Genomic DNA, 22,514 nt, shown 5'->3' on the forward strand with positions numbered 1-22,514 from the left:
TCAGGCTCTTCCCTGAGCATGGAGCCTGCTTGAGATTCTCTCTCTCCCCCCTGCTTGCACATGCTTTCTCTTGCTCTCTCAAATAAAAAAACAAATTTTTTTAATTAATGAAAGTATACGGCACAGCACTGTCAACAATAGCCAAACTATGGAGAAAGCCCAAATGTCCATCAACTGATGAATAGGTAAAGATGTGGGGGGTGTGTGTGTGTATACACAGACACACACACACACATACATACATACAATGGAATATTACTCAGCCATCAAAATGAATGAAATCTTGCCATATGTAATGTGGATAGAGCTAGAATGCATTATGCAAAGTGAAATAAGTCAGAGAAAGACAAATACCATATGATTTCACCCATATATGGAATTTAAGAAACAGAACAGATGAACATATAAAAATGGGGGGAGAGGAGAAAGGGAAACAAACCATAAGAGACTCATAATAATAAAAAAGAACAAACTGAGGGTTGATGGAGGAAGGTGGGTGAGAAATGGGCTAGATGGGTGATGGATATTCAGGAGGGCACTTGTTGTGATAAGCATATGTAAGTGATGAATCACTAAATTCTACTCCTGAAACCAACATTTACACTATATGTTAACTAAAATTTAAGTTAAAAAAAAAAAAAAAAGGAAAAATAAAGAAAGTATATGCAAGAGAACAGACCAGGAAATCTAACTTGAATAGGAAGAAAAATGAAGACAGAAGATAGCTGACAGAATGGGAGAAAATGGGTCAGTATAGTAGAGGACCTGATGGTGTAGAATAGTTGAAGTGGGAATACGTAAGTGAAAAAGATGAATAGAAAATATACTTGTCTTCATTTTCATTAGTGTAAGAATGAAACACATCTATTTTGTATACTTATAAGCCTTGTCAGTACATAGCAGAGAAATCAGTACAAGTAGGAATTCAATAAATATGCATTGAAAGAATAAATTTTACTATGGCAAGTATAAGCATGAAAGACTATTTAACAAGGGTATTTTTTAATAGCATCAGTTGTAACACTGATATAATGAAAACAATCTAAATGCCTGTCAAAGGAGAACAGACTAGAATACACAAGCCATAGAATACTATATATTAACTTTTAAAAAGGAAAAATTCGATCAAAAAATGGTTAGCCAACTCATAGGCCCAGACTTCTGATAGGCCCCAAACCGATATTTGGCTTTTATACCAAATGATATTCAACACTAAAGACTGATATCTGTTAGAACTGCTTATAACATACTGAGTTATTATGAGTTACTAAAATCTTATATTCATAGACTAAAGTTAGCACATTTCCAGTTTACTAAGTATTCTAATTTAATATTCTACTAAAAAGTCTGACAACATGAAACTGCTGGGTTCTATGGAACACATGCATGTATATATATGTATATACACACACTAATAATTGGAATTCCCACAATTTTCAGGTAAAATGTTTTATAAGTGCATCATCAGATTTGTTCTGATCTGACCGTGCTCTTTACTTATTGCTATTTTAATGAGTATGTTAGTAAAATTATTGTTGGATTTTCCGTTTGTTTGACATTTTTGTTCTTATACAACTTTTGTGTCATTTCAAATTTTACTGTTATTTTATTTCTCTCCATTATAATTATTATCACCCCCCAAAAGGTAGGAAAAAAATGCTCCAAGGGAATAAAGCTCTAGACTTTTCTACTTTTCTTACCCTACATCCCAAAAAAAGAGAGTGGAAATTGTACTGAACAAGATTGAGGATATTAATTAGGCAATAGTAGAGACACAGTTTCTTCTCTCTTGAGATTGCTTCTCTTGGAAGTTTCTGTGAAACTTAGACCTCCTCCCATTAGAAAGCAAGCGAAAAAACAGAATGAGACCAAGAAGAATGGGAAACACTATGCCACCCAGTTCAGGTAAAAGGAATCCTCTCAGTTCCATGCCATCAAATTCAGCTTACCAGGGCTACACCAAAATTAGGGCAGAAGCCTCAGCAAATAATAAAGTATTTCTTTGGTGCTGTCCTCTCTGTATTTTCATTTAGATTTCAAGGGATAAGGGGCACCTAGGTAGCTCAGTGAGTTAAGCACCCAACCCCTGATTTGGCTCAGGTCATGATCTCAAGGTTTGTGAGATCAAGCCCTGAGTTAGGCTCTGCACTGACAGTGGCAGAGCCTGCTTAGGACACTCTCTCTCTCTCCTTCTCTCTCTGTCTCTCCCCTGTTCTCTCTCTCTCAAAATAAATATATAAACATTAAAAAAAAAAAGACTTCTAGAGATGGAAGAGGGACAGTAGGCAACAATTCAAATTCAGGATTTAAAGGGGCACCTGGGTGGCTCAGTCGGTTAAGCATCCAACTTTGGTTCAGGTCATGAGATCATAGGTTCGTGAGTTCAAGCCCCATATCAGGCTCTGTGCTGACAGCTTGTAGCCTGGAGCCTGTTTCAGATTCTGTATCTCCCTCTCTCTCCACCCCTCCTCCATTCGAGCATTCTCTCTCCTTCTCTCGCTCGCTCAAAGATAAACATTAAAAAAAGTGTTTTTAAAACACATTTTTAAAAAAATTCAAACTTTAAGGATACTGACTCTTGAATATCTACCCTCACTCATTCAACAAATGCTTATCTGATACATCCTATGTGCCAGGCACTACGATAGGTACTAGAGGTATGATGGTGAAGAGACAGACCTGTCTTCATGGAGCTACAGTCTAATGAGTGAGACAAAATTTAACAGATTAACAAATACACAACATTTAGCAAATAGGTATCTAATTATGGAGACTATGACAAGTGCAATAAAAAAACAATACAGGGAGCTTATAATCATCTCTTTCCCCTATTCCTAACACCAACTTGAAAACAGGATAAGGCTTCTTGTATTACAAAGAACAGTTCTTATAAGAAAAAATATTCAGAATTCAAATTATGTAAACTTACAGCTTCTCTGCCAATGAGTGGATAAAAGGGGGTACCAAAAAGTTTCCTTCCATTGATAAATGCCTTCATGATAAAATTGGTCACTATTGAAAAAAGAAGAAAATAATAAAGATGCAGACCTTAATGTAGAAAAGAGCTTTAAAAACAGGAGATTTCTATATTTCAAACTTACTTTTCCTAGAAACTCCAGCACCAAGGTTATGATTCAAGTCAAAAGGATCTAGAAAAGAAATATTTATTTTTTAATTAAAAATTATGTTCACTATAACATAAACTTAGGAGCCATAACTAGAGTCTAATACTATATAACTCAGACCATTCAAATCAGCAAATTATTCTTTTAAAAATTATAGATTAAAAGAGGAAGAATCTTCCAAATTCTAATGTGTTTTAGTTCTCCCCTCAATTTCCTTCCCAAATGAAACTCTAGCTTTTTGTTTTGTTTTATTTTGTTCCTCAGGTAATATCAGTTAAATGATTACCTTCAATTGCAATGCATTTGGATGTCCACTGCTTCTCAAAAGTTGTCAACAGCTTTTTCTGCCGAATGCTAATTACATATTCCTTGAAATCAAACTCTTCAGTATAGAAGCGAAGCAGTCCCAACCAAAGCTCTCCTAACGTTTCTGTATTCTTTCCAAGTGAAGGTAAACGCTTTTTCTATAAGTGAGAACAAAGAGAGAGAGATGTCAATACCTACCCAAAATATGGACCTCAAGTAAAATTATTAAATTATTCAAATCCTAACATGTATCAGTGAGCATTCTGTAACATAAAGGTTACGAAAAAATTACCAGCTCTTCTGTTTTATCAAAGAAAAATGCATTCCATCCATCAACCATTCGCTGTGGAATCTGTTTTCCATCAAAGATCTGCAAAAACAATTTTATTATCAGATTTCAAGTCATCCAACCCAAAAGCCTAAGTATTCTCAAATCATTTCAGAATGTAGCTATAAAAGACACATTGAAATACTTCTTCCAAAAGGAACATGTCAGGATAGTATAATTTGATGCCAAGTTATTAATGAATAAAATGTATCTGGAAGGTCAAAGCATGAGACTCTACAAATTGACACATTTGATGTTATCTATTTGGCCTGTCCAAACACATCCAGCGGAAAAATAAGGAAGTAAAACTAAAGAAAAAAACAATGAAAACTGAATTTTCATCAAAGGATCATAGATGCAGAAACACATAATACCTATTGATATGTACACCCAAAAGAAATCAATGGAACTGATTGTTTTGGGGAAGGGGTCTAGTACTTTTAATCAGTTATCTGTGTCAGATGAAGCTGAAAAGTCCCTGGGCATTGATTTCTTTAGAGAGAAAATTAGGTAGATTTCCCTGACATCTTCATAAAAATTGTAAAATCTTCATGATAAAAAAAATTTTTTATGTTTATATATTTCTGAGACAGAAAGAAACGGAGCATGAGTGGGGGAGGGACAGAGACAGAGGGAGACACAGAATCCGAAGCAGGCTCCAGGCTCTGAGCCGTCAGCACAGAGCCCAATGTGAGGTTTGAACCCACAAACCACAAGATCATGACCTGAGCCTAAGTCAGACCCCCAACTGACTGAGTCACCCAGGTGCCCCTGATATTTTTTTTAAACATGTTTTTTTTTAAGGCTTTATTTTATTTTTGAGACAGAGACAGCACAAGTAGGGGAGGGGCAGAGAGGGAGACAGAGAATCCCAAACAGGCTCCACACTGCCAGCACAGAGCCTGATGCAGCGCTTGAACTCACAAACTGTGAGATCATGACCTGAGCTGAAACAAAGGGTCCAACACTTAACTGACTGTGCCACCCATGTGCCCCCAAAAGCTTCATGATTAATTATGCATAATAATTCACTGTCCCGACCAAGGAGAGGAAGGGGGCGGTGAGTAATGCTACTTTACTAGAAGAAAAGTATCCCATGAGATTTTTAAAAAAAAAAGATGCAATAAAGTAGAAAGTTGCAATAGGTTCACAGTCAGCAGACTTCATTTCTAGTCTTAGTCCTGCCAAGTAGTGATTCCGGATAAGACAATTATCCTCTTAAACCCTTAGGTATTCTCAATGAAAATGAGAGATTAGATTAATTAGGTCAGTTGTTTCCTTTTTTCTTTTCCTCTTAAGCTGTAGAAACTTCTCCTAAAATGCAACCTTCCTGGAAGCTTAATAGGTAAAACAGATAAAAAGCAGAGGTACTCTGATAGAAGCCTGAGTACAGGAAACATACCCCATTTTTCTTTATCTCACTTCTCACATGTACACTAATGAGTCCCCAGAGCTTACCAGAAAATACTCCAAAACCATCAGATAAGGTGGTCCTCCCTCATCACCCCTTCCATTTTAGATGGCACAGTGATTTACAAAATTAACATGTCTGGCCCATCTAATCTCACTCTCAGCTTTATGTTCCTTGTAGGCAAAAACTGTAACTTTCCACTGGAGCCAAAATTCCTACTACATCACAGCCTGTCATATAGAGAATACTTAATACATGTTTGCTGAATGAATATATTTACTCTGAAAGCATGTTCATAAAGTGATCAAGTTTCCAGAAACTTAAGCTAATAAGTTGCTTTTTATTTATATGTAACTTAAATACAGTTACCACTTATCTACCATAAATTCTGACACTTCATAAAGCAAACAACGGAGAGCCTGGCAATTACAGATATTGATATCTAAAACAAAAGATATGGGATCTTGCCCTGAAAAAAGAAATGAAGGCTTCAAAGGAGCCAAAGTGTAATATTTTACCCTTATAGATTATTTTACCCTTATGGATACTATTATAGATATTACATGGAAAATAATACAAGCTACCACTTTAGACCTTGATTCTTTTTGATATAATTCTTATTTCTGAGTAACCACCGTGATCCAAACTCAACTATGTTGGCTGATTAACACAGGAAGTGGACCCTGGGGGGTGGGCCTTGGAAGGTGTTTAATCACTGATCTGCCAATTTTTTTATGAGCTCTCATATTTCATTTTCTAACTTTCCACTCTTTCAGCCCTTAGAAAAAGCATTAATTCTATCCTCCCTTTCTCTTACACACGCACACACTTACTCTTTGCATTTCTCTCTTCTCTTTCTCTCTCTCAACACCATCATTTTCTATTCAAGCACTCAGTACTCCCTCTAAAACTTCATGACACATCTCAATCATATTTGTACAAGGAGTGACCCTGTATGTTTTCCATATTTACTTTTATATTTAATTGTAGTATTTTAGTATCTACTGCTATATTTAATTTTTGTTTGAGAGAGAGAGAGAGAGAGAGAGAGAGAGAGAGAGAGAGAGAGAATGAGCAGGGAAGGGGCAGAGAAAGAGGGAGACGCAGATTCCAAAGCAGGTTCCAGGCTCCGAGCTGCCAGCACAGAGCCCGACGTGGGGATTCAAACTCACCAGCCATGAGATCATGACCTGAGCCAAAGTCGGATGCTTAACCAACTGAGCCACCCAGGTGCCCCTCTACTGCTATATTTAAATTGCAATTTTTTTACACATAACATAATAATATGTTATGTGTACACATAACAAATACACACAACAAATGATTATGATATAAATTTTATAAGTGTACAGTTCAGTGGCATTAAGCACACTCACATTGTTGTACACCATCACCATCATCCACCCACAGAATTCTTTTCATGAAACACTGAAAAGAAATGAAACACTGAAACTATTAAACAATAATTCCCTCTTCCTCTCTCTCCTAGCCCCTGAAAACCACCATTCCACTTTCCATCTCTTTGGATTTGACTACCTCACTTAAGTGGAATCACACAATATTTCTCCGACTGTTTTATCTTAACATACTGCCCTCAAGATTCATCCATTCAATGGCAATTTTTAAGCTGATAGAAGCTAAGAAAACATAGTGGTTCATAGTATCAAGTGTGAAAACACTCCCTAATTCTTTTTTAGCATTTTTATATGAAAATGTACTTTACTTACGATGATTTTCTAGAATACAGCAAAACCATTCTCTTAGGAAAGCTCCTTTTGACCTACATAACTTTGTACTGTTAACCATGAAAAATATACTTAGTAGAACATTACTTATACCCAGTCACTTCAAGTCTAGGTTCAATTACAAATGGAGTCAAAGATCATCATCTTCATTAAACATATCCTTACCCTTAAAAGTTGATCAATGCCAATGACCAATACTTAAATGATGCCAAGAATGGACAATGGGGTCCCATATGACAAGCAAAAATGCCAGAAGCAAAATCCATATATCATCAGTTCATATGTATCACAAAGCCCCCCACAATCAGAGCTCATTATGATGGAAAACATTCCATGGACTGCCTCTCATTTCATCAAGCACTGTTATGCAGATAATGGGAGAGTTCTTGAAGTTGGCTACTATAGTCCTGCCTACATTTTCCCAGTAATAATATTTAAAAATCTGCTAATGATGATGATGATAATAAAACATGCACCATTTAGCACCTACTATATGCAAAAGCATCCGATTTCTCTGTACCTTATATCAATACTGAAATAATACTACTACATTATTACTGTTGATGAAACTCAGACTAGTGGCCGTTAGGCAACTTTTTGAAAGCCACAATGTCAGAATTAGGATTCACATCAGGTATCTCTGGCTCCAAAATCATGCGCCTGCTCTTTCCATTATATAGTGCTACCTTAGTGGTATCTCATTCATGGGTAATGTAATTACACAACATAGACAAACCACCATGAAAACAAATTTTGTGTTCCATTTTAGTCATGGTATTCTGTCGAAGTCATAGCCAATCATAGTAAATGGCTGCTATGGTATTCCTGGGCAATAATGCATTTAAGATCCCCAAATTTAAAGCCGTTAACAATGGACTAATACAGAGAATGATCCTGGCCTTGTCAGGCCTCATTAATTCATGATAAATTTTAAGCATCCTACTGTGAACAACCTTGTCAAAAACCACATCATTCAACATAAATTCAGCAACTTAAAATTTTCTGCCAAGAAAGGATATTTGAAATTTTTGATTCCTTTCCATTGTTATCTTAAAAAGGGGCAAGGAAATGCTGCTATAAGCACATGACATTCATTAGAACTTTTTAAAATTTACTAGGGCTATCTGACATTCACCATTTGGCTTGCTTATTGTGTGATTTTATTTTCTGCCATGACTATCGGTTTATGTGAAGTCAGAATATGTGAACTGCCAAGCAACTCTAACTGATTCTTCTCTTTATGTGAAAATAAACACTTTCCTAAGAAATTAGAACTGGATTCTCCCTAATGCTTACAAATACACATTGTGCCAAGAATGAGGAGGAAAAGACAGATGATTAAGAAATCCCTTAAATCTATAACAGAGTATAAATTGGCTACAAAAAGAGAATCCTTAAGTCACCAAATCTGAATGAAAAGGAGTACAATCTGTTTCTTCTGATGTACACTCTTACACTCACTGCAATTAACATACCCTTACAGAGATGAGGAAGAATTTCCTTGGGTTTTCTCTCAACAAAAATTCACAAAGTTGACCAAAGTATACACAAGAATATACCAAACCTCACTGCCAGGCAGGAGAAGGGAGAATACTATGGAGAGAAGAAACTTTATATTTGCATCTGAGATGATATGATGTATGAGTTCATCGATGGCTACAAGACTTTCATAATCATCTGCAATACTCTAATACTGTGAAATACAAAACTGTTGCAAAAGATATTTAATAGTTCTGTTCATCTATTATTCTTTTGGTAGTCTATATTCTCCCATAATGAATTTTGCAAAAAAGTTCATTATATGATTATAACATTAAAGGAAGAAGAAAACTCAGAATTGTCCATGCTGGAAAAATTCCTTCATGATCTCATAAACTACACAAGATCTACTATGTGTAGATCAATTTTCACAAGAAACTCCTTTACACTTTAAAAACCTACCTCTTGTAGAACTGGGATAACAGGTGGTTTTCTCTGCTGCAGAAAGTACAGCACCATAAGGATATAAGCATATGAAGATAAACTTCCCCTGGAAGCATCTCCAATGTCACATCGCTAAAGAAACAGAAATATTATTGAAAATAAAACTTCAGAATCTTATTCCATGCAGAAGTACTGACTACATGAAGACACTATTTTTTTAACCCGTCAAAATGTCAAATATCCAAAAGCTAACAACAAACTATTATGAGGATGGGCAAACAGGCACTCTTGTAAATTACAGATGGCAGTATAAATTAGCATAAAATCTATGAAGAATAATTTGGCAATATCAAAATTACAAAAGTGTATCTTACTTAACCTAGCAATTCTGTTCTAAGGATTTATCCTGCAAAAACACCAAAAAACATGTGAAATAACTTAAATTTTTTTTTATTATAGCACTATTTTAACAGCAAAAAAATAGAAACAAGACTCATCAGTGGGGCACAGGTTTTAAAAAACTGATGACTACACTATGGAACAGGGTGTCACCATTAAAAAAGAACATGGAAGAAAAAAAGGAACAAAAAAGCTCTAGTATACTAATAGAAAATAATTTCTATCTATTATTCAGTGAGGAAAGCAAAATACAAAACAATGTTTTCAGTATATTTATACCTGTAATAAAAAGGAGATAAGAAATTTATGTATTTGCTTATACTGACATATTTCTGGGAAGGCACAGAGGAACTTTTTAACACCAGTTGCCTCCAGCAAGAAGCACTGGTTAGCTAGGAGACAGGTGTGGACAAGAGATTTTCCAGCAGAAATCCCTTTAGACCTTTTAAATTCAAAACCACGTGAATAAGTTGACTATTCAAAACAAAATTTTTAATTGAAAAATATCATGAAAGAATCCTCAGAGACTTCCACTAAGACTTTAGCTGACATATAAAGGGAAAGGAATGATTTCTGATATGAAACACTTTTAAGTTTCATTGCCACAACTCCGCAAGAGTACAGACCCATCATGCTAAAATTACTTTTTTTTAATTTTAACTTGTTTTATTTTTTATTTTTTAAAATTTACATCCAAGTTATTTAGCATATAGTGCAACAATGACTTCAGGAGTAGATTCCTTAGTGCCCCTTACCCATTTAGCCCATCCCCGCCTCCCACAACCTCTCCCGTAACCCTCAGTTTGTTCTCCATATTTATGAGTCTCTTCTGTTTTGTCCCTCCCTGTTTTTATATTTTTGTTTCCCTTCCCTTATGTTCATCTATTTTGTCTCTTAAAGTCCTCATATGATTGAAGTCATATGATTTTTGTCTTTCTCTGACTAATTTCACTTAGCATAATACCCTCCAGTTCCATCCACGTAGTTGCAAATGGTCATGCTAAAATTATTCTGTGAGGTGAATCCAAAAGTAGCCATATCAAATACGATTTGAGAATGTGTCTGAATGCCATTCTTTTCTTTTTTTTAAATTGTTTTAAATGTTTATTTATTTTTGAGAGAGAAAGAGTGCCAGCAGTGGAGGGGCAGAAAGAGAGGGAGACACAGAATCTGAAGCAGACTCCAGGCTCTGAACTATCTGCACAGAGCCCGATGTGGGGCTCAAACCCACAAACTGTGAGATCATGACCTGAGCCGAAGTCGGATGCTTAACTAAGCCACCCAGGCACTCCATCATTCTTTTCTAAGATGACCTCTGTCCACAGACATGCTAAAGGAATATCTAAACAAATATGTCTTCCTGCTGGAAGAGTGGATTTTACTAAATGAAAACGTGACCAACTCACTCCACTACTAGAAGTCTTCCACAAACACATTCACAAAATTAACTGTTTACTGAATAGCTAGCACAAAGCAGGTACGCTAAACTGGGGATACAGGTCTCCATCTTCATAGAGTTTACACACTTAGTGAAAAACAAGAAAACAGAATTCAGTTTATAAGTGTTATAACAGAAGAAACACAACATTTTATTGTTTTGTTTTCTTAGAAAAATTTATGACTAGACCCAAATCTCAGATTTCCTAACTCAGAGATTCTTACCTAACTCAGTATGATATGCCAACTCCCAGACCTGGGGCTGAAAATCTTTACTCCACTGAGAAATTTACGAAAGTATTGCACATAGGAATAGAGCACACACAGGAAAAAAACTAAGACTCACCCTACTCTAACAGGTATAAATTTAAATCATTTAATAGAGTGCTTCCCTTTAAAAGCTCAGATAAGTAATGAGGCACCTGAGTGGCTCTGTTGGTTGGGCATCCAACTCTTGATTTCGGCTTAGGTCATGATCTCAGTCATGAATTCGAGCCCTGCATCTGGCTCTGTGCTGACAGTGTGGAGCCTGCTTGGGATTCTCTCTTCTTCTCTGTCCCTACCTTGCTACACACAAGTGTCAGCACGTGCACATGCCCTCTCTTCTCTCAAAACAAATAAACAGGGGCATCTGGGTGCTCAGTTGGTTAAGCATCCACCTCTTGATTTTGGCTCAGGTCATGAATTCATGGTTTGTGGAACTGAGCCCCACATTGGGCTCTGCATTACACGGACACCATGGAGCCTGTTTGGGATTCTCTCTCTCCCTCTCTCTGCCCCTCCCCCACTCACTCACACTCTCTTACACAAAATAAAAAAATAAGCTTTAAAAATAGGTACACATTAAAAATAATAATAAAATAAAAGCTCAGCCAAGTAAAACTGAGAAGATATTTGCCACAAGTCTGACATCCATATATATCATCTTAACTATCATGAGTATTATAACAAAGCAGATCATTAACTATTTAATAAATACCTTTGCAAACACTTTCATAGTATATCCCAAGTATTGTACTCTAGGATCAATAGCTGCATAAGTAGCTAGCATTCTTGTGTTATGTTGAGCCTGAAAAACAATTACATATTGGAAAGCATTTCAAATTTATTAAAATTAAACTCAGAAATCAGATAAAAAGATATAATACAATCCAAATAAAATATATAATTGTAAAACTTAAAATACCTATAAATGAATCAAAAACTAATCTTCAATGTGAAGGAAATATCAAGACGATTCATAGAAATATTTTTGTTTTAAAATACATTTGAAACATCTAAACATAAATGGTCAGTGATCTGTAAACTTTTAAAATAACAAATACCTGGGTCTATACAGAAAGAGAAACTCACCAATGTATTATATAAACTGATATCGCCTTCTAAACCACTTCGTCTATGTTCAAATTTTACTATAGGCACTTTGGCAGTAGTTATAGGCAAAATGTTTCTTAAACCTGATTTAAGACAAACAAACACAAAAATTTCATTATGTTAAATAATTTTCATAAAGCTAAAAAATATTTGGTTGTTTTAAAGCTATAATTTAAATTCATACCTGGATGTCTCTTAAGAATTTTTGCCAAATTTTCAATTATTTCCTTACAGTTTAATTTCTAAAAAACAAAAGAAACAAATAATAAAGTTTGTCTAACTCAATTTGGCCTTGTGCAAATTCTACTGTAATGAGGCATTTAATACTAGCATTTCAAATCTCCAGCTAGCTATAAGTTCTACTTATATATGTATAAGGGTATACAAATATACCCTTGCTACTCAAAGTATGTGGTCTATAGACCTGCAGTATCAGCATCGTCTGGAAACTTGACAGAAAGACAGAATCTCAGGCCCAGCCCCAATCTAGTGAATCATAATCTGCATTTTAACAAGATTCCCAGGTAATTCACATCCACATTAAAGTGTGAGAAGCACAAAGACAAGAGAATACTGTTTTCAAATATGTGAATATGTAACTAAGGATGGATATGGTGAAGGTAAAACAGTACAGTGATTAAGAACATAGGGCTCTGAATTTAGACAAACAATCTTCAACTAAGTATTAACTAGCTGTGTGACTGTGAATCCTTAACCCTCGGAGCCTAATACTATAAAATCAAGACAATGATAAATGTCTACCCTACCAAGTAGTTGGAAGAATTACACGAGACATGTATGAAAGCATTCAGCAGCAAGCTTGGCACAAAATAAGCACTTTAAGTCTGTGAGCTATTATTATTATTATTATTATTATTATTACTATGTTGATGAGGAAAAGAAATGTAATCCAATTATTACACAATCTACTTTTTCAAGAAAATTCTTACCCCCACAAATTGAAATATATTGATTTTTTTTAATCCAGAGACAGCAGAGTTGAAATGTGACAATAACCGTGATACAAGGAATAGGGAGATAATGGCATTATAAATTAAATGGATTAAGTTGAGTGGTATATACATCAGTGCCCACACTTTCTACTAAAATCACTTTTGTATATCCCTAACGTGCTCTTTTTAGCTATAAGAGACCAGAAGCTATTACAACTTAACCTGAGGATTTCAAGGAAACCTTTAGTTACTAATTAACACATAATAAAATAAGAGATAATTTTTCTCTTTATTATGTAAGGATACAATTTATGCTAAATTATAAGTTTCAACTATGGCTCATCTAGAAGCAAATTTAATCTTTTTTATTGTTTCAACTTTCCAATGTTAATGGCACAGATTATATATATAACAGACAAACCCTTAGTGCCTAGAGTCTGACTATTAAATTTTACATAGAAGGTATCTAAACCCTAACCTCTTCCCTGGGTAAAATCATTTCCTACTCCCTCAATTCTTGCTCTTCAAAATGGAGAGGGGAAGCCTATTTCCAAGTAGATGGCACCGAGCAGAAGTTAGTTAAGGAGAACTAAAACATTTACAACTTTTCCATTTTTTAAAGAATAAGATATTAAGGGGCGCCTGGGTGGCTCAACTGGTTAAGCATCAACTTCTGATTTCAGCTCAGGTCATGATCTCACAGTCGTGAGACGGAGCCCTGCATCAGCCTCTGCACTGGGCATGGAGCCTGCTTAACAATCTCTCTCTCCCTTTCCTTCCTGCCCCTCCCCTACTCACGTGCACACAAATGCACGCTCTCTCTCTCTCTCCCAGAAAAAATTAACTAATTAAAAGGAAAAAAAAGAATAAGATGTTAATACTAGAAGCAGTTTCTTAGAGCCAGAAATAAGGATCAACCAGACATGTTTACTCTGCCATCTTTACTATGGTTCTGCCATCTTTACTCTGATTCTAACAATTTAAAAGCCACCTTTTGAAAAAATGTTCAGAAACCCACAGTACACGATTCTGAATTCTTTTATAATAACACTCTATACTGACACCACTACAGATGCCAGAAGCTTGGCCACACCCCAATCTTGCAAGCAGCCCCTGATCTTGAAACATAAATTCCAACAGCTATGTTCCTAAAGGAATGAGCAACTATAGGGATCCCCTCCTTTTTAGTGGCTGCTAGGAAGGCCTGGGATACTTCCCTGTCCAATCAGTCCCTTTCTTCAGTGGAGCTTGGACAATCTTGTTCCCACTACTGAAGGCTGATACACGAAGAAAGAAAGCACAAGTACCCACTCTCACTGCTGAGACTGCTCTGGGGGAAGGTCTGCTCCTGGCATCTCACAGTGAAATTCCAAAAGTAGTGATTAGGTTCTACAGTAGTATTAGTACTAAATTTCAGCTACATTATGGGTTAAATAAATTACAGAGAAGCAGTGAGATACAATGGAAAGAGCATGAACTGTGGAGTCAGACAGACCTGGGTACGAATCCCGGCTCGAACATTTACTAGCTGTGTGAACTTGGGCAAGTCAGTATATCTCTCAAAGCCTCAGTTTCCTCATCTGTAAAATGGGGGAAATTATCTACCTCGAAGGTGGTTGTAAGAATGAAATGAGGCCTCAATAACTGTTAGTTCCCCTTCCCACCCAAAATGCGTTTCTTGACTAAAAGCTATCCTAGAATGCAACATTTATAATAATGCTTTATGGAAAAAAATGTCTTCTAATTGCTCACAAATTCTAAATAACTTGTACAATACAACCTACTTATAAATTAGATGCCCACCTTTATTTTCTATCTTTAGTGATACAAAGATATCACTTAACGGAAGAGATATGAAAAGACAGAGAAAGTGAGATCAATGTTCACTCGTAGTGTAGCACCAGCTTCCCATTGGTTCTAATGGAAAAAACTACAACTCTATGGTATATTAACTTTTCCCAAAAATTCAATACAAAGCACTTTTAACTCAGTGACATTGTTTTCATGATATAAAATTATTGAAACAGTAAATTTACTTAGAGATTTGAATGTCTTCTAAAATGATAGTGCTAAATGCTTTTACATTTCAAATACTACAATTGCTGATATATTTACACAAAGAATGGTACAATATATTTTTATCAATACTACATACATAATTTCAAATATATTCACCACTGGAAAAAAATAAACTTCCACATCCCTTTCCAGACACTAGCTCTTACCTCTGCATTTTCATGGCCTTCCAGGGTCATACAAATATCCAGATCACTATCACGAAATCCAAATCCATTCTTAGAAGAGCCAAATAAGCACAATCTGGCCTTTTCTAAGTAAAGGAAAACAAAAGTCAAAAGTTTTATAATTTGTAGGAAAGAGAAGTCTTTTATTACCTACTAATGGACTAACACAAGATGCTCTTGTCCACTTTGACAGCTTAAATTACCTTCTGTTGCCAGATATACTGAGAAATTCCAAAACATTCATCTAAAGCCCAGATCTTTTGCCCAAGTTCCCACAACCCATGTTTCTAACTGCTGTTTACATTTTTCTACAGACATCATAAATTCAACAAGTCAAAACTAAACCTTCAACTTTACCTCAAACCTACTATTGCTCCTATAATCCCTATTCTCAGCAAATAGTATTTTTATCTACCCAATTGCCCACATCAGAAATATAGGTGTTATTCTTAATACCACTCTCTCTCAGCTTCTACATCCAAACAATCACCAAGTCCATTAGCTGCTTTCAATGTAACTAACTCATAAATTCATCCACTTTTCTTCATTCTCCACAACACTACCAATAGTAAAGTTTAATATTTAGAGATTTACCTCCTAGAAATTAGTAAACTAGTTTTTTCAGGGCACAATTCAAGTAGTTTTACAAATATCACCTAAGTACATAGAATTAATTCTCCTCCCAAAGTGAGTGATTAATCCATTTGATATAAATTATGATGGGATTATCCTTTCATATTTAGTGTCAGTCAGTAACAGCTACCACTTCAAACAAGCTGTACCTTAACTGGATTGGATTTCTTTCCATATTAATTCCTGTAGATTACACAGTTAAAAAACAAATTTTACATTTTCAAAACCTAATCCTCCAATTCAGTTCTGATGTCCAACTTGAAATTTCAATGGCAACTGAGAGATGTGAAAGAAGCTATGTTCATCAGCAAATAAAAATGTGCATAAGCTAAATATAATAGATTTGATCAGGACTGTATATACTAGCAAATATAATGGAAAATGTAATCTTATATAACAGATCTTTCATAATATACATTCATTCCATTATAAATCAACTCTTTATCATTTCCTAAAATATTTGGCCACAAAACTCTCGATTCTTCGTCCCCATGCCCAAAACCTATTCCTTCTACTATTTTTGCCATCTCAGTTAAACAGTACCACCCAACTACTCAGGTAAAAGCTTTTAAACTGTCCTTGACACCTTTTTTTTCCTTCATATCTAACATGTAAGGCTTCAGCAAATCTTATTAGTTCTACATTCAAAATATGTCCTAAATTTGACCCCCTTTCATTGACTCTTTCAGATGTTATTACGTCTCATCTGAATGTATACAACAGCTTTTTAAATGTTCCACTTGCTTCTATTCTTATGGACCCATACTGTATTCTCTCAGATCATACCACTTAAGTGTTAAAACCTTCCAGAAGCTTCTCATTAGACACTCAAAATTCAGAGTCCTTCTACCAACATCTATAAGGCCCTAATGACTCAATCTCTAGACTACGTCTCAGACCTCAACTTTCTATTACAGTCTACCTCACAACTCCACTCCAGACACACTGACTTCCTGCATGGCCTTCAAGCATACCAAACATAATTCAACCTTGGAGTATTTGTACTTGCTACTCTTTCTCTCTAGAATGTTCTCTCCTTAGACATTCATATAACTTGCTCCCTCATATTATTCATGGCTCTCTTCAAATGTGACTTTATCAGAGAACTACCATAATAGTAGAGAGAACTACTCCATCACTATCCTTTCAACTCCTGTACTTCAATAGCATTTATTATTTCCTGATATTAAATTGTATACCTGTTTGTTAGTTGACTGTCTACTCCTCTTAATATAAGTTTTATGAAAGCAGGTTTCACCTTTTGTATTGGTACTATATTCCCAGCACCTGTTTTAGTACCTAACCATAACATTCAATGAACACTTTTAAAGTAAACGAAACTCTGATTGGGTGGCTATAATAACAAAAACAATCAATTTTTAACATATGACATACCATCATATTCTTTTTGAATAAACTTTTCCAAGCCAATTAAAATTTGCTCCCTGTTGTGTTGTTCAGAAAAGGGTGGTGATAACTCATCTAAAAAAAGAAAAAGGAAAAAAGTAAGGAAAACAGAATCTGAAAAAGTCATCAATTTTTTATCCTAAACTCTTTACTTAAAATTTCATTATTTGTGGGGCGCCTGGGTGGCTCAGTCAGTTAAGCGTCTGACTTCGGCTCGTCATGATCTCATGGTCTGTGGGTTCGAGCCCCGCATCGGGCTCTGTGCTGACAGCTCAGAGCATGTAGCCTGCTTCAGATTCTGTGACTCCCTCTCTCTCTCTGCCCCTGCCCTGCTCATGCTCACTCACTTGCTCTCTCTCAAAAATAAACAAAACATTAAATTTTTTTAAATTTCATTATTTGTTAACTTCTCTGACTTTAAAATCGTAAATATTACTAGGGAAGGAAGGGGCAGAGGGAGAACAGAAAAATATTTTTTATAGGTCTATATACATTTCACATGATCATTCCTCTATGAAATATCTGCAAAATATATTTACTTCTACATATTATTTAATATTATTTTCTGCAGACATTCTTCTCGCTCCCAAAAAATGCTTGTTTTTCCTACCTGTTAAATCAATACTCATCTTGTTATGCGAGGTACCTGACCCATTCAAACCTAGCAGTTCCCTCAAATACATGGTCAAGATCTTTTCTATAAACTGCTTTGCCCAACCACAGCCTTCAGTGACTTCTCCTTAAATTAATTTCCTTAGTTCTACAAAGCACTTGCCAATTTGTACTAACCATTTAATTTTCTAGGTATTCCATTTATGTTCACATTATTTTTCCACATAAGACCAAATATTCTTTTTTTTTTTAATTTTTTTTTTTTAACGTTTATTTATTTTTGAGACAGAGAGAGGCAGAGCATGAATGGGGGAGGGTCAGAGAGAGGGAGACACAGAATCTGAAACAGGCTCCAGGCTCTGAGCTGTCAGCACAGAGCCCGACACGGGGCTCGAACTCACGGACCGCGAGATCATGACCTGAGCCGAAGTCGGCCGCTTAACCGACTGATCCACCCAGGCGCCCCAAGACCAAATATTCTTAAGAGTACTCTTTTTCCGGGGCACCTGGGTGGCTCAGTCAGTTAAGCATCCGACTTCGGGTCAGGTCATGAACTCACAGCTTGTGGGTTCGAGCCCTGTGTCAGGCTCTGTGCTGACAGCTCGGAGCCTGGAGCCTGCTTCGGATTCTGTGTCTCCCTCTCTTTCTGTTCCTCCCCTGCTTGCACTCTGTCTGTCTGTCTTTCTCTCTCTCTCAAAAATAAATAAAGATTAAAAAAAAAATTCAAATACCAATTAAAAAAAAATAAAAAGAGTAATCATTTTTCTTTTCTATCTCCTCTTCTAGACTCATCCCCAAGAGTTAATACAGTGATAGGAACAAAGGAGTAATTTACTGTAATGATTTAAACTAATATTCAACTTTTGAAAAACAAATGTAGCATCTGTGTTTGCAAGCTGAATACAGGCATACCTCATTTTATTACACTTTGCTTTACTGCCCTTTGCAGATACTGTGATTTTCACAAAATGAAGTTCTGTGGCAACCCTACATTGAGCAAGTCTATCAAGCACCTTTTCTCCAACAGCACTTGCTCACTTCATGTCTGTGTCACATTTTGGTAATTCTCACGACATTTCTTTTTTTTTCTTTTTTTTTTTTGTTCCTATCTTTGTTTTTCTGTTTTTTACTTTTATTTTTTTTTCAATATATGAAATTTATTGTCAGATTGGTTTCCATACAACACCCAGTGCTCATCCCAAAAGGTGCCCTCCTTAATACCCATCACCCACCTTCCCCTCCCTCCCACCCCCCATCAATCTCACAACATTTCAAACTTTTTCATTATTATATGTTATGATTACCTATGTTCAGTGACCTTTGATGCTACCATTGTAATTGTCTTGGGGTGCCATAAACTGTACCCACATAAGATGACAAACTTAATAAATTTTGTGTGTGTTCTGGATGCTCCACTGACCACCCATTTCCCCCACCTCTCACCCTCTCCTTAGGGCTCTCCATTTTCTGAGACAACATGCTACTGAAATTAGACCAGTCAATAACCTTATTATGGCCTCTAAGTGTTCAAATGAAAACAAGTATCACATGTCTCTCACTTTAACTCAAAAGCTAGAAATAATAAAGCTTGTAAGGAAGGCATGTCAGAAGTCAAGATAGGCTGAGCGCTAGGCTCTTGCACCAAACAGCCAAGTTGTGAATACAAAGGAAAAGTTCTTGAAGGAAATTAAAAGTGGTACTCCAGTGAACACATGAATGATAAGAGAGTGAAACAGCCTTATTACTGACATGGAGAAAGTATAAGTGGGTCTGAATAGATCAAACCAGCCACAACATTCGCTTAAGCCAAAGCCTAATCCAGAGCAAGTTTCTAATTCTCTTCAATTCTATGAAGGCTGAGGTGAGGAAGCTGCAAAACAAAAAGCTTGAAGCTAGCAGAGGTTCACGAGGTTTAAGAAAAGCAGCAATCTGAACAAAATACAGCATCCTTTCTTGATAAAAACCCTCAAGAAAATAGGGATAGAAGGAACATACCTCAACATCATAAAGGCCATATACGAAAGACTCACAGCTAATATCATCCTCAATGGGGAAAAACTGAGAGCTTTCCCCCTAAGGTCAGGAACACGACAGGGATGTCCACTCTCACCACTGTTGTTCAACATAGTGCTGGAAATCCTAGCCTCAGCAATCAGACAACAAAAAGAAATAAAAGGTATCCAAATCAGCAAGGAAGAAGTCAACTTTCACTCTCTGCAGATGACATGATACTCTACATGGAAAACCTGAAAGACTCCACCAAAAAACTGCTAAAACTGATACATGAATTCAGCAAAGTGGCAGGATATAAAATCAATTAACAGAAATCAGTTGCATTTCTATACACCAATAATGAAGCAGCAAAAAAAGAGAAATCAAGGAATCGATCCCATTTACAATTGCACCAAAACCCATAAAATACCTAGGAATATACCTAACCAAAGAGGTAAAAGATATGTATGATGAAAACAATAGAAAGCTTATGGAAGAAACTGAAGATGACACAAAGAAATGGAAAAACATTCTATGCTCATGGATCAAAAGAATAAATATTGTTAAAATGTCAATACTACCCAAAGCAATCTACACATTCGATGCAATCCCTATCAAAATAACATCAGCATTCTTCACAGAGCTAGAACAAACAATTCTAAAATTTGTATGGAACCAACAAAAGGCCCTAAATGGCCAACGTCCTGTTGAAAAAGAAAACCAAAGCTGGAGGCATCACAATTACAGACTTCAAGCTATATTACAAAGCTATTATCATCAAGACAGTATGGTACTGGTGAAAAAACAGACACACAAATCAAGGAAATAAGAGAGAACCCAGAAATGGGCCCACAAACGTATGGCCAACTAATCTTCGACAAAGCAGGAAAGAATAACCAATGGAAAAAAGATAACCTCTTCAGCAAATGGTGTTGGGAAAACTGGACAGTGACATGCAGGAGAATGAACTTACACCATACACAAAAACAAACTAAAAATGAACGAAAGACCTAAATGTAAGATAGGAAACCATCAAAATCCTAGAGGAGAAAACAGGCAACAACCCCTTTGACCTCGACCACAGCAACTTCTTACTAGGCATGTCTCTGGAGGCTAGGGAAACAAAAGCAAAAATGAACTACTGGGACCTCATCAAGTTTATAAAAACCTTCAGCACAGCAAAAGAACATTCAACAAAACTAAAAGGCACCGACAGAATGGGAGAAGATATTTGCAAATGACTTATCATATAAAGGGTTAGTATCCAAAATTTATAAAGAACTTATCAAACTCAACACCCAAAAATAAATAATCCAGTGAAGGAATGGGCAAAAGACATGAACACTTTTTCAAAGACATCCAGATGGCTAACAGACACATGAAAAGATGTTCAATATCACTCATCATCAGGGAAACAGAAATCAAAACCACAATGAGATACCACCTCACACTTGTGAGAATGGCTAAAATTAACAATTCAGGAAACAAAAGATGTTGGCAAGGATGCGGAGAAAGGGGAACACTTTTATACTGTGGGTGGGAATGCAAACTAGTGCAGCCACTCTGAAAAATAGTATGGAGGTTCCTCAAAAAATTAAAAATAAAGCTACCCTATGACCAAGCACCAGTAGGTGTTTATCCAAAAGATACAAAAATGCTGATTCAAAGGGCACAGACACCCCAATGTTTGTAGCAATACTATTAACGATAGCCAAATTATAGAAAAAGAGCCCAAATTTCCACTGACTAATGAATAGATAAAGATGTGCAGTGTGTGTGTAAGTTTGGGTCATGAACCCACAGTTCGTGGGGTCGAGCCCCACGTCAGGCTCTATGCTGACCTCTCAGAGACTTGAGCTTGTTTTGGATTCTGTGTCTCCCTCCCTCTCTGCCCCTCCCCCACTCATACTCTGTCTCTCTCTCTCAAAAATAAACATTAAAAAAAAAAAGTGAAAACAAAAGAGATGAGTATAAGGGAAAGAAATATAAGATAAAAACAGAGAGGGAGGCAAACCACAAGAGACTCCTGAACACAGAGAACAAACTGAGAGTCTCTGGAGGGGTGCTGGGCGGGGGGGGAGGGGGTGGGCTAAATGGGTGACGGGCATTAAGGAGGGCACTTGTTGGGATGAGCACTGGGTGTTACATATGTAAGTGATGAAGCATTAAATTCTACTCCTGAAACCATTATTATACTATATGTTACCTAACTTGGATGTAAATAAAATTTTTTAAAAAGAGAGAGAGGAAGCCATTTGAGTAACATAAAAGTGCAAGGTGAAGCAACAAGTGATCCACTATATCTAGCTGAGATCATTAATGAAGGTGGCCACACTAAACAATGCAGACAAAACAGCCTTACAATGGAAGAAGATACTATCTAGGACTTTCATAGCTAGACAGGAAAAGTCATGCCTGCCTTCAAAGCTTCAAGGGACAGGCTGACTATCTTCTTAGGGGCTGATGTAGCTGGAGTCTTGAAGTTGGAACCAATGTTCATTTACCATTCTAAAAATCCTAGAGTTTAAGAATTATGTAATCTACTATGCCTGTGTTTTATAAATGAACAAAGCCTGGATGACAGCAAAACTGTTTGTAACATGGTTTACTGAATATTTTAAGCCCA

At 36.2% G+C, this 22,514-nt stretch overlaps 1 protein-coding gene across 11 annotated transcripts in view; it reads right to left on the reverse strand.

The window, feature by feature from the left end:
* The window catches only part of TUT4 (terminal uridylyl transferase 4), a 142,973-nt gene that overhangs the window by 19,203 nt on the left and 101,256 nt on the right, over positions 1-22,514 (reverse strand). For all 11 annotated transcript variants that reach the window (XM_040470247.1, XM_040470251.1, XM_040470248.1 and 8 more), the window contains 10 exons: positions 17,273-17,359; positions 15,227-15,330; positions 12,233-12,290; positions 12,028-12,131; positions 11,654-11,743; positions 8,857-8,970; positions 3,724-3,801; positions 3,412-3,589; positions 3,102-3,149; positions 2,930-3,012 (listed from right to left, as the gene is read on the reverse strand). In XM_040470247.1, the coding sequence (XP_040326181.1) occupies positions 2,930-3,012; positions 3,102-3,149; positions 3,412-3,589; positions 3,724-3,801; positions 8,857-8,970; positions 11,654-11,743; positions 12,028-12,131; positions 12,233-12,290; positions 15,227-15,330; positions 17,273-17,359 (944 nt within the window). The remainder of the gene's footprint in view (positions 1-2,929; positions 3,013-3,101; positions 3,150-3,411; positions 3,590-3,723; positions 3,802-8,856; positions 8,971-11,653; positions 11,744-12,027; positions 12,132-12,232; positions 12,291-15,226; positions 15,331-17,272; positions 17,360-22,514) is intronic.

This window comes from Herpailurus yagouaroundi, unplaced genomic scaffold (assembly GCF_014898765.1).
Source record: "Herpailurus yagouaroundi ecotype Mexico unplaced genomic scaffold, PumYag 77, whole genome shotgun sequence".
NCBI lineage: Eukaryota > Metazoa > Chordata > Mammalia > Carnivora > Felidae > Herpailurus > Herpailurus yagouaroundi.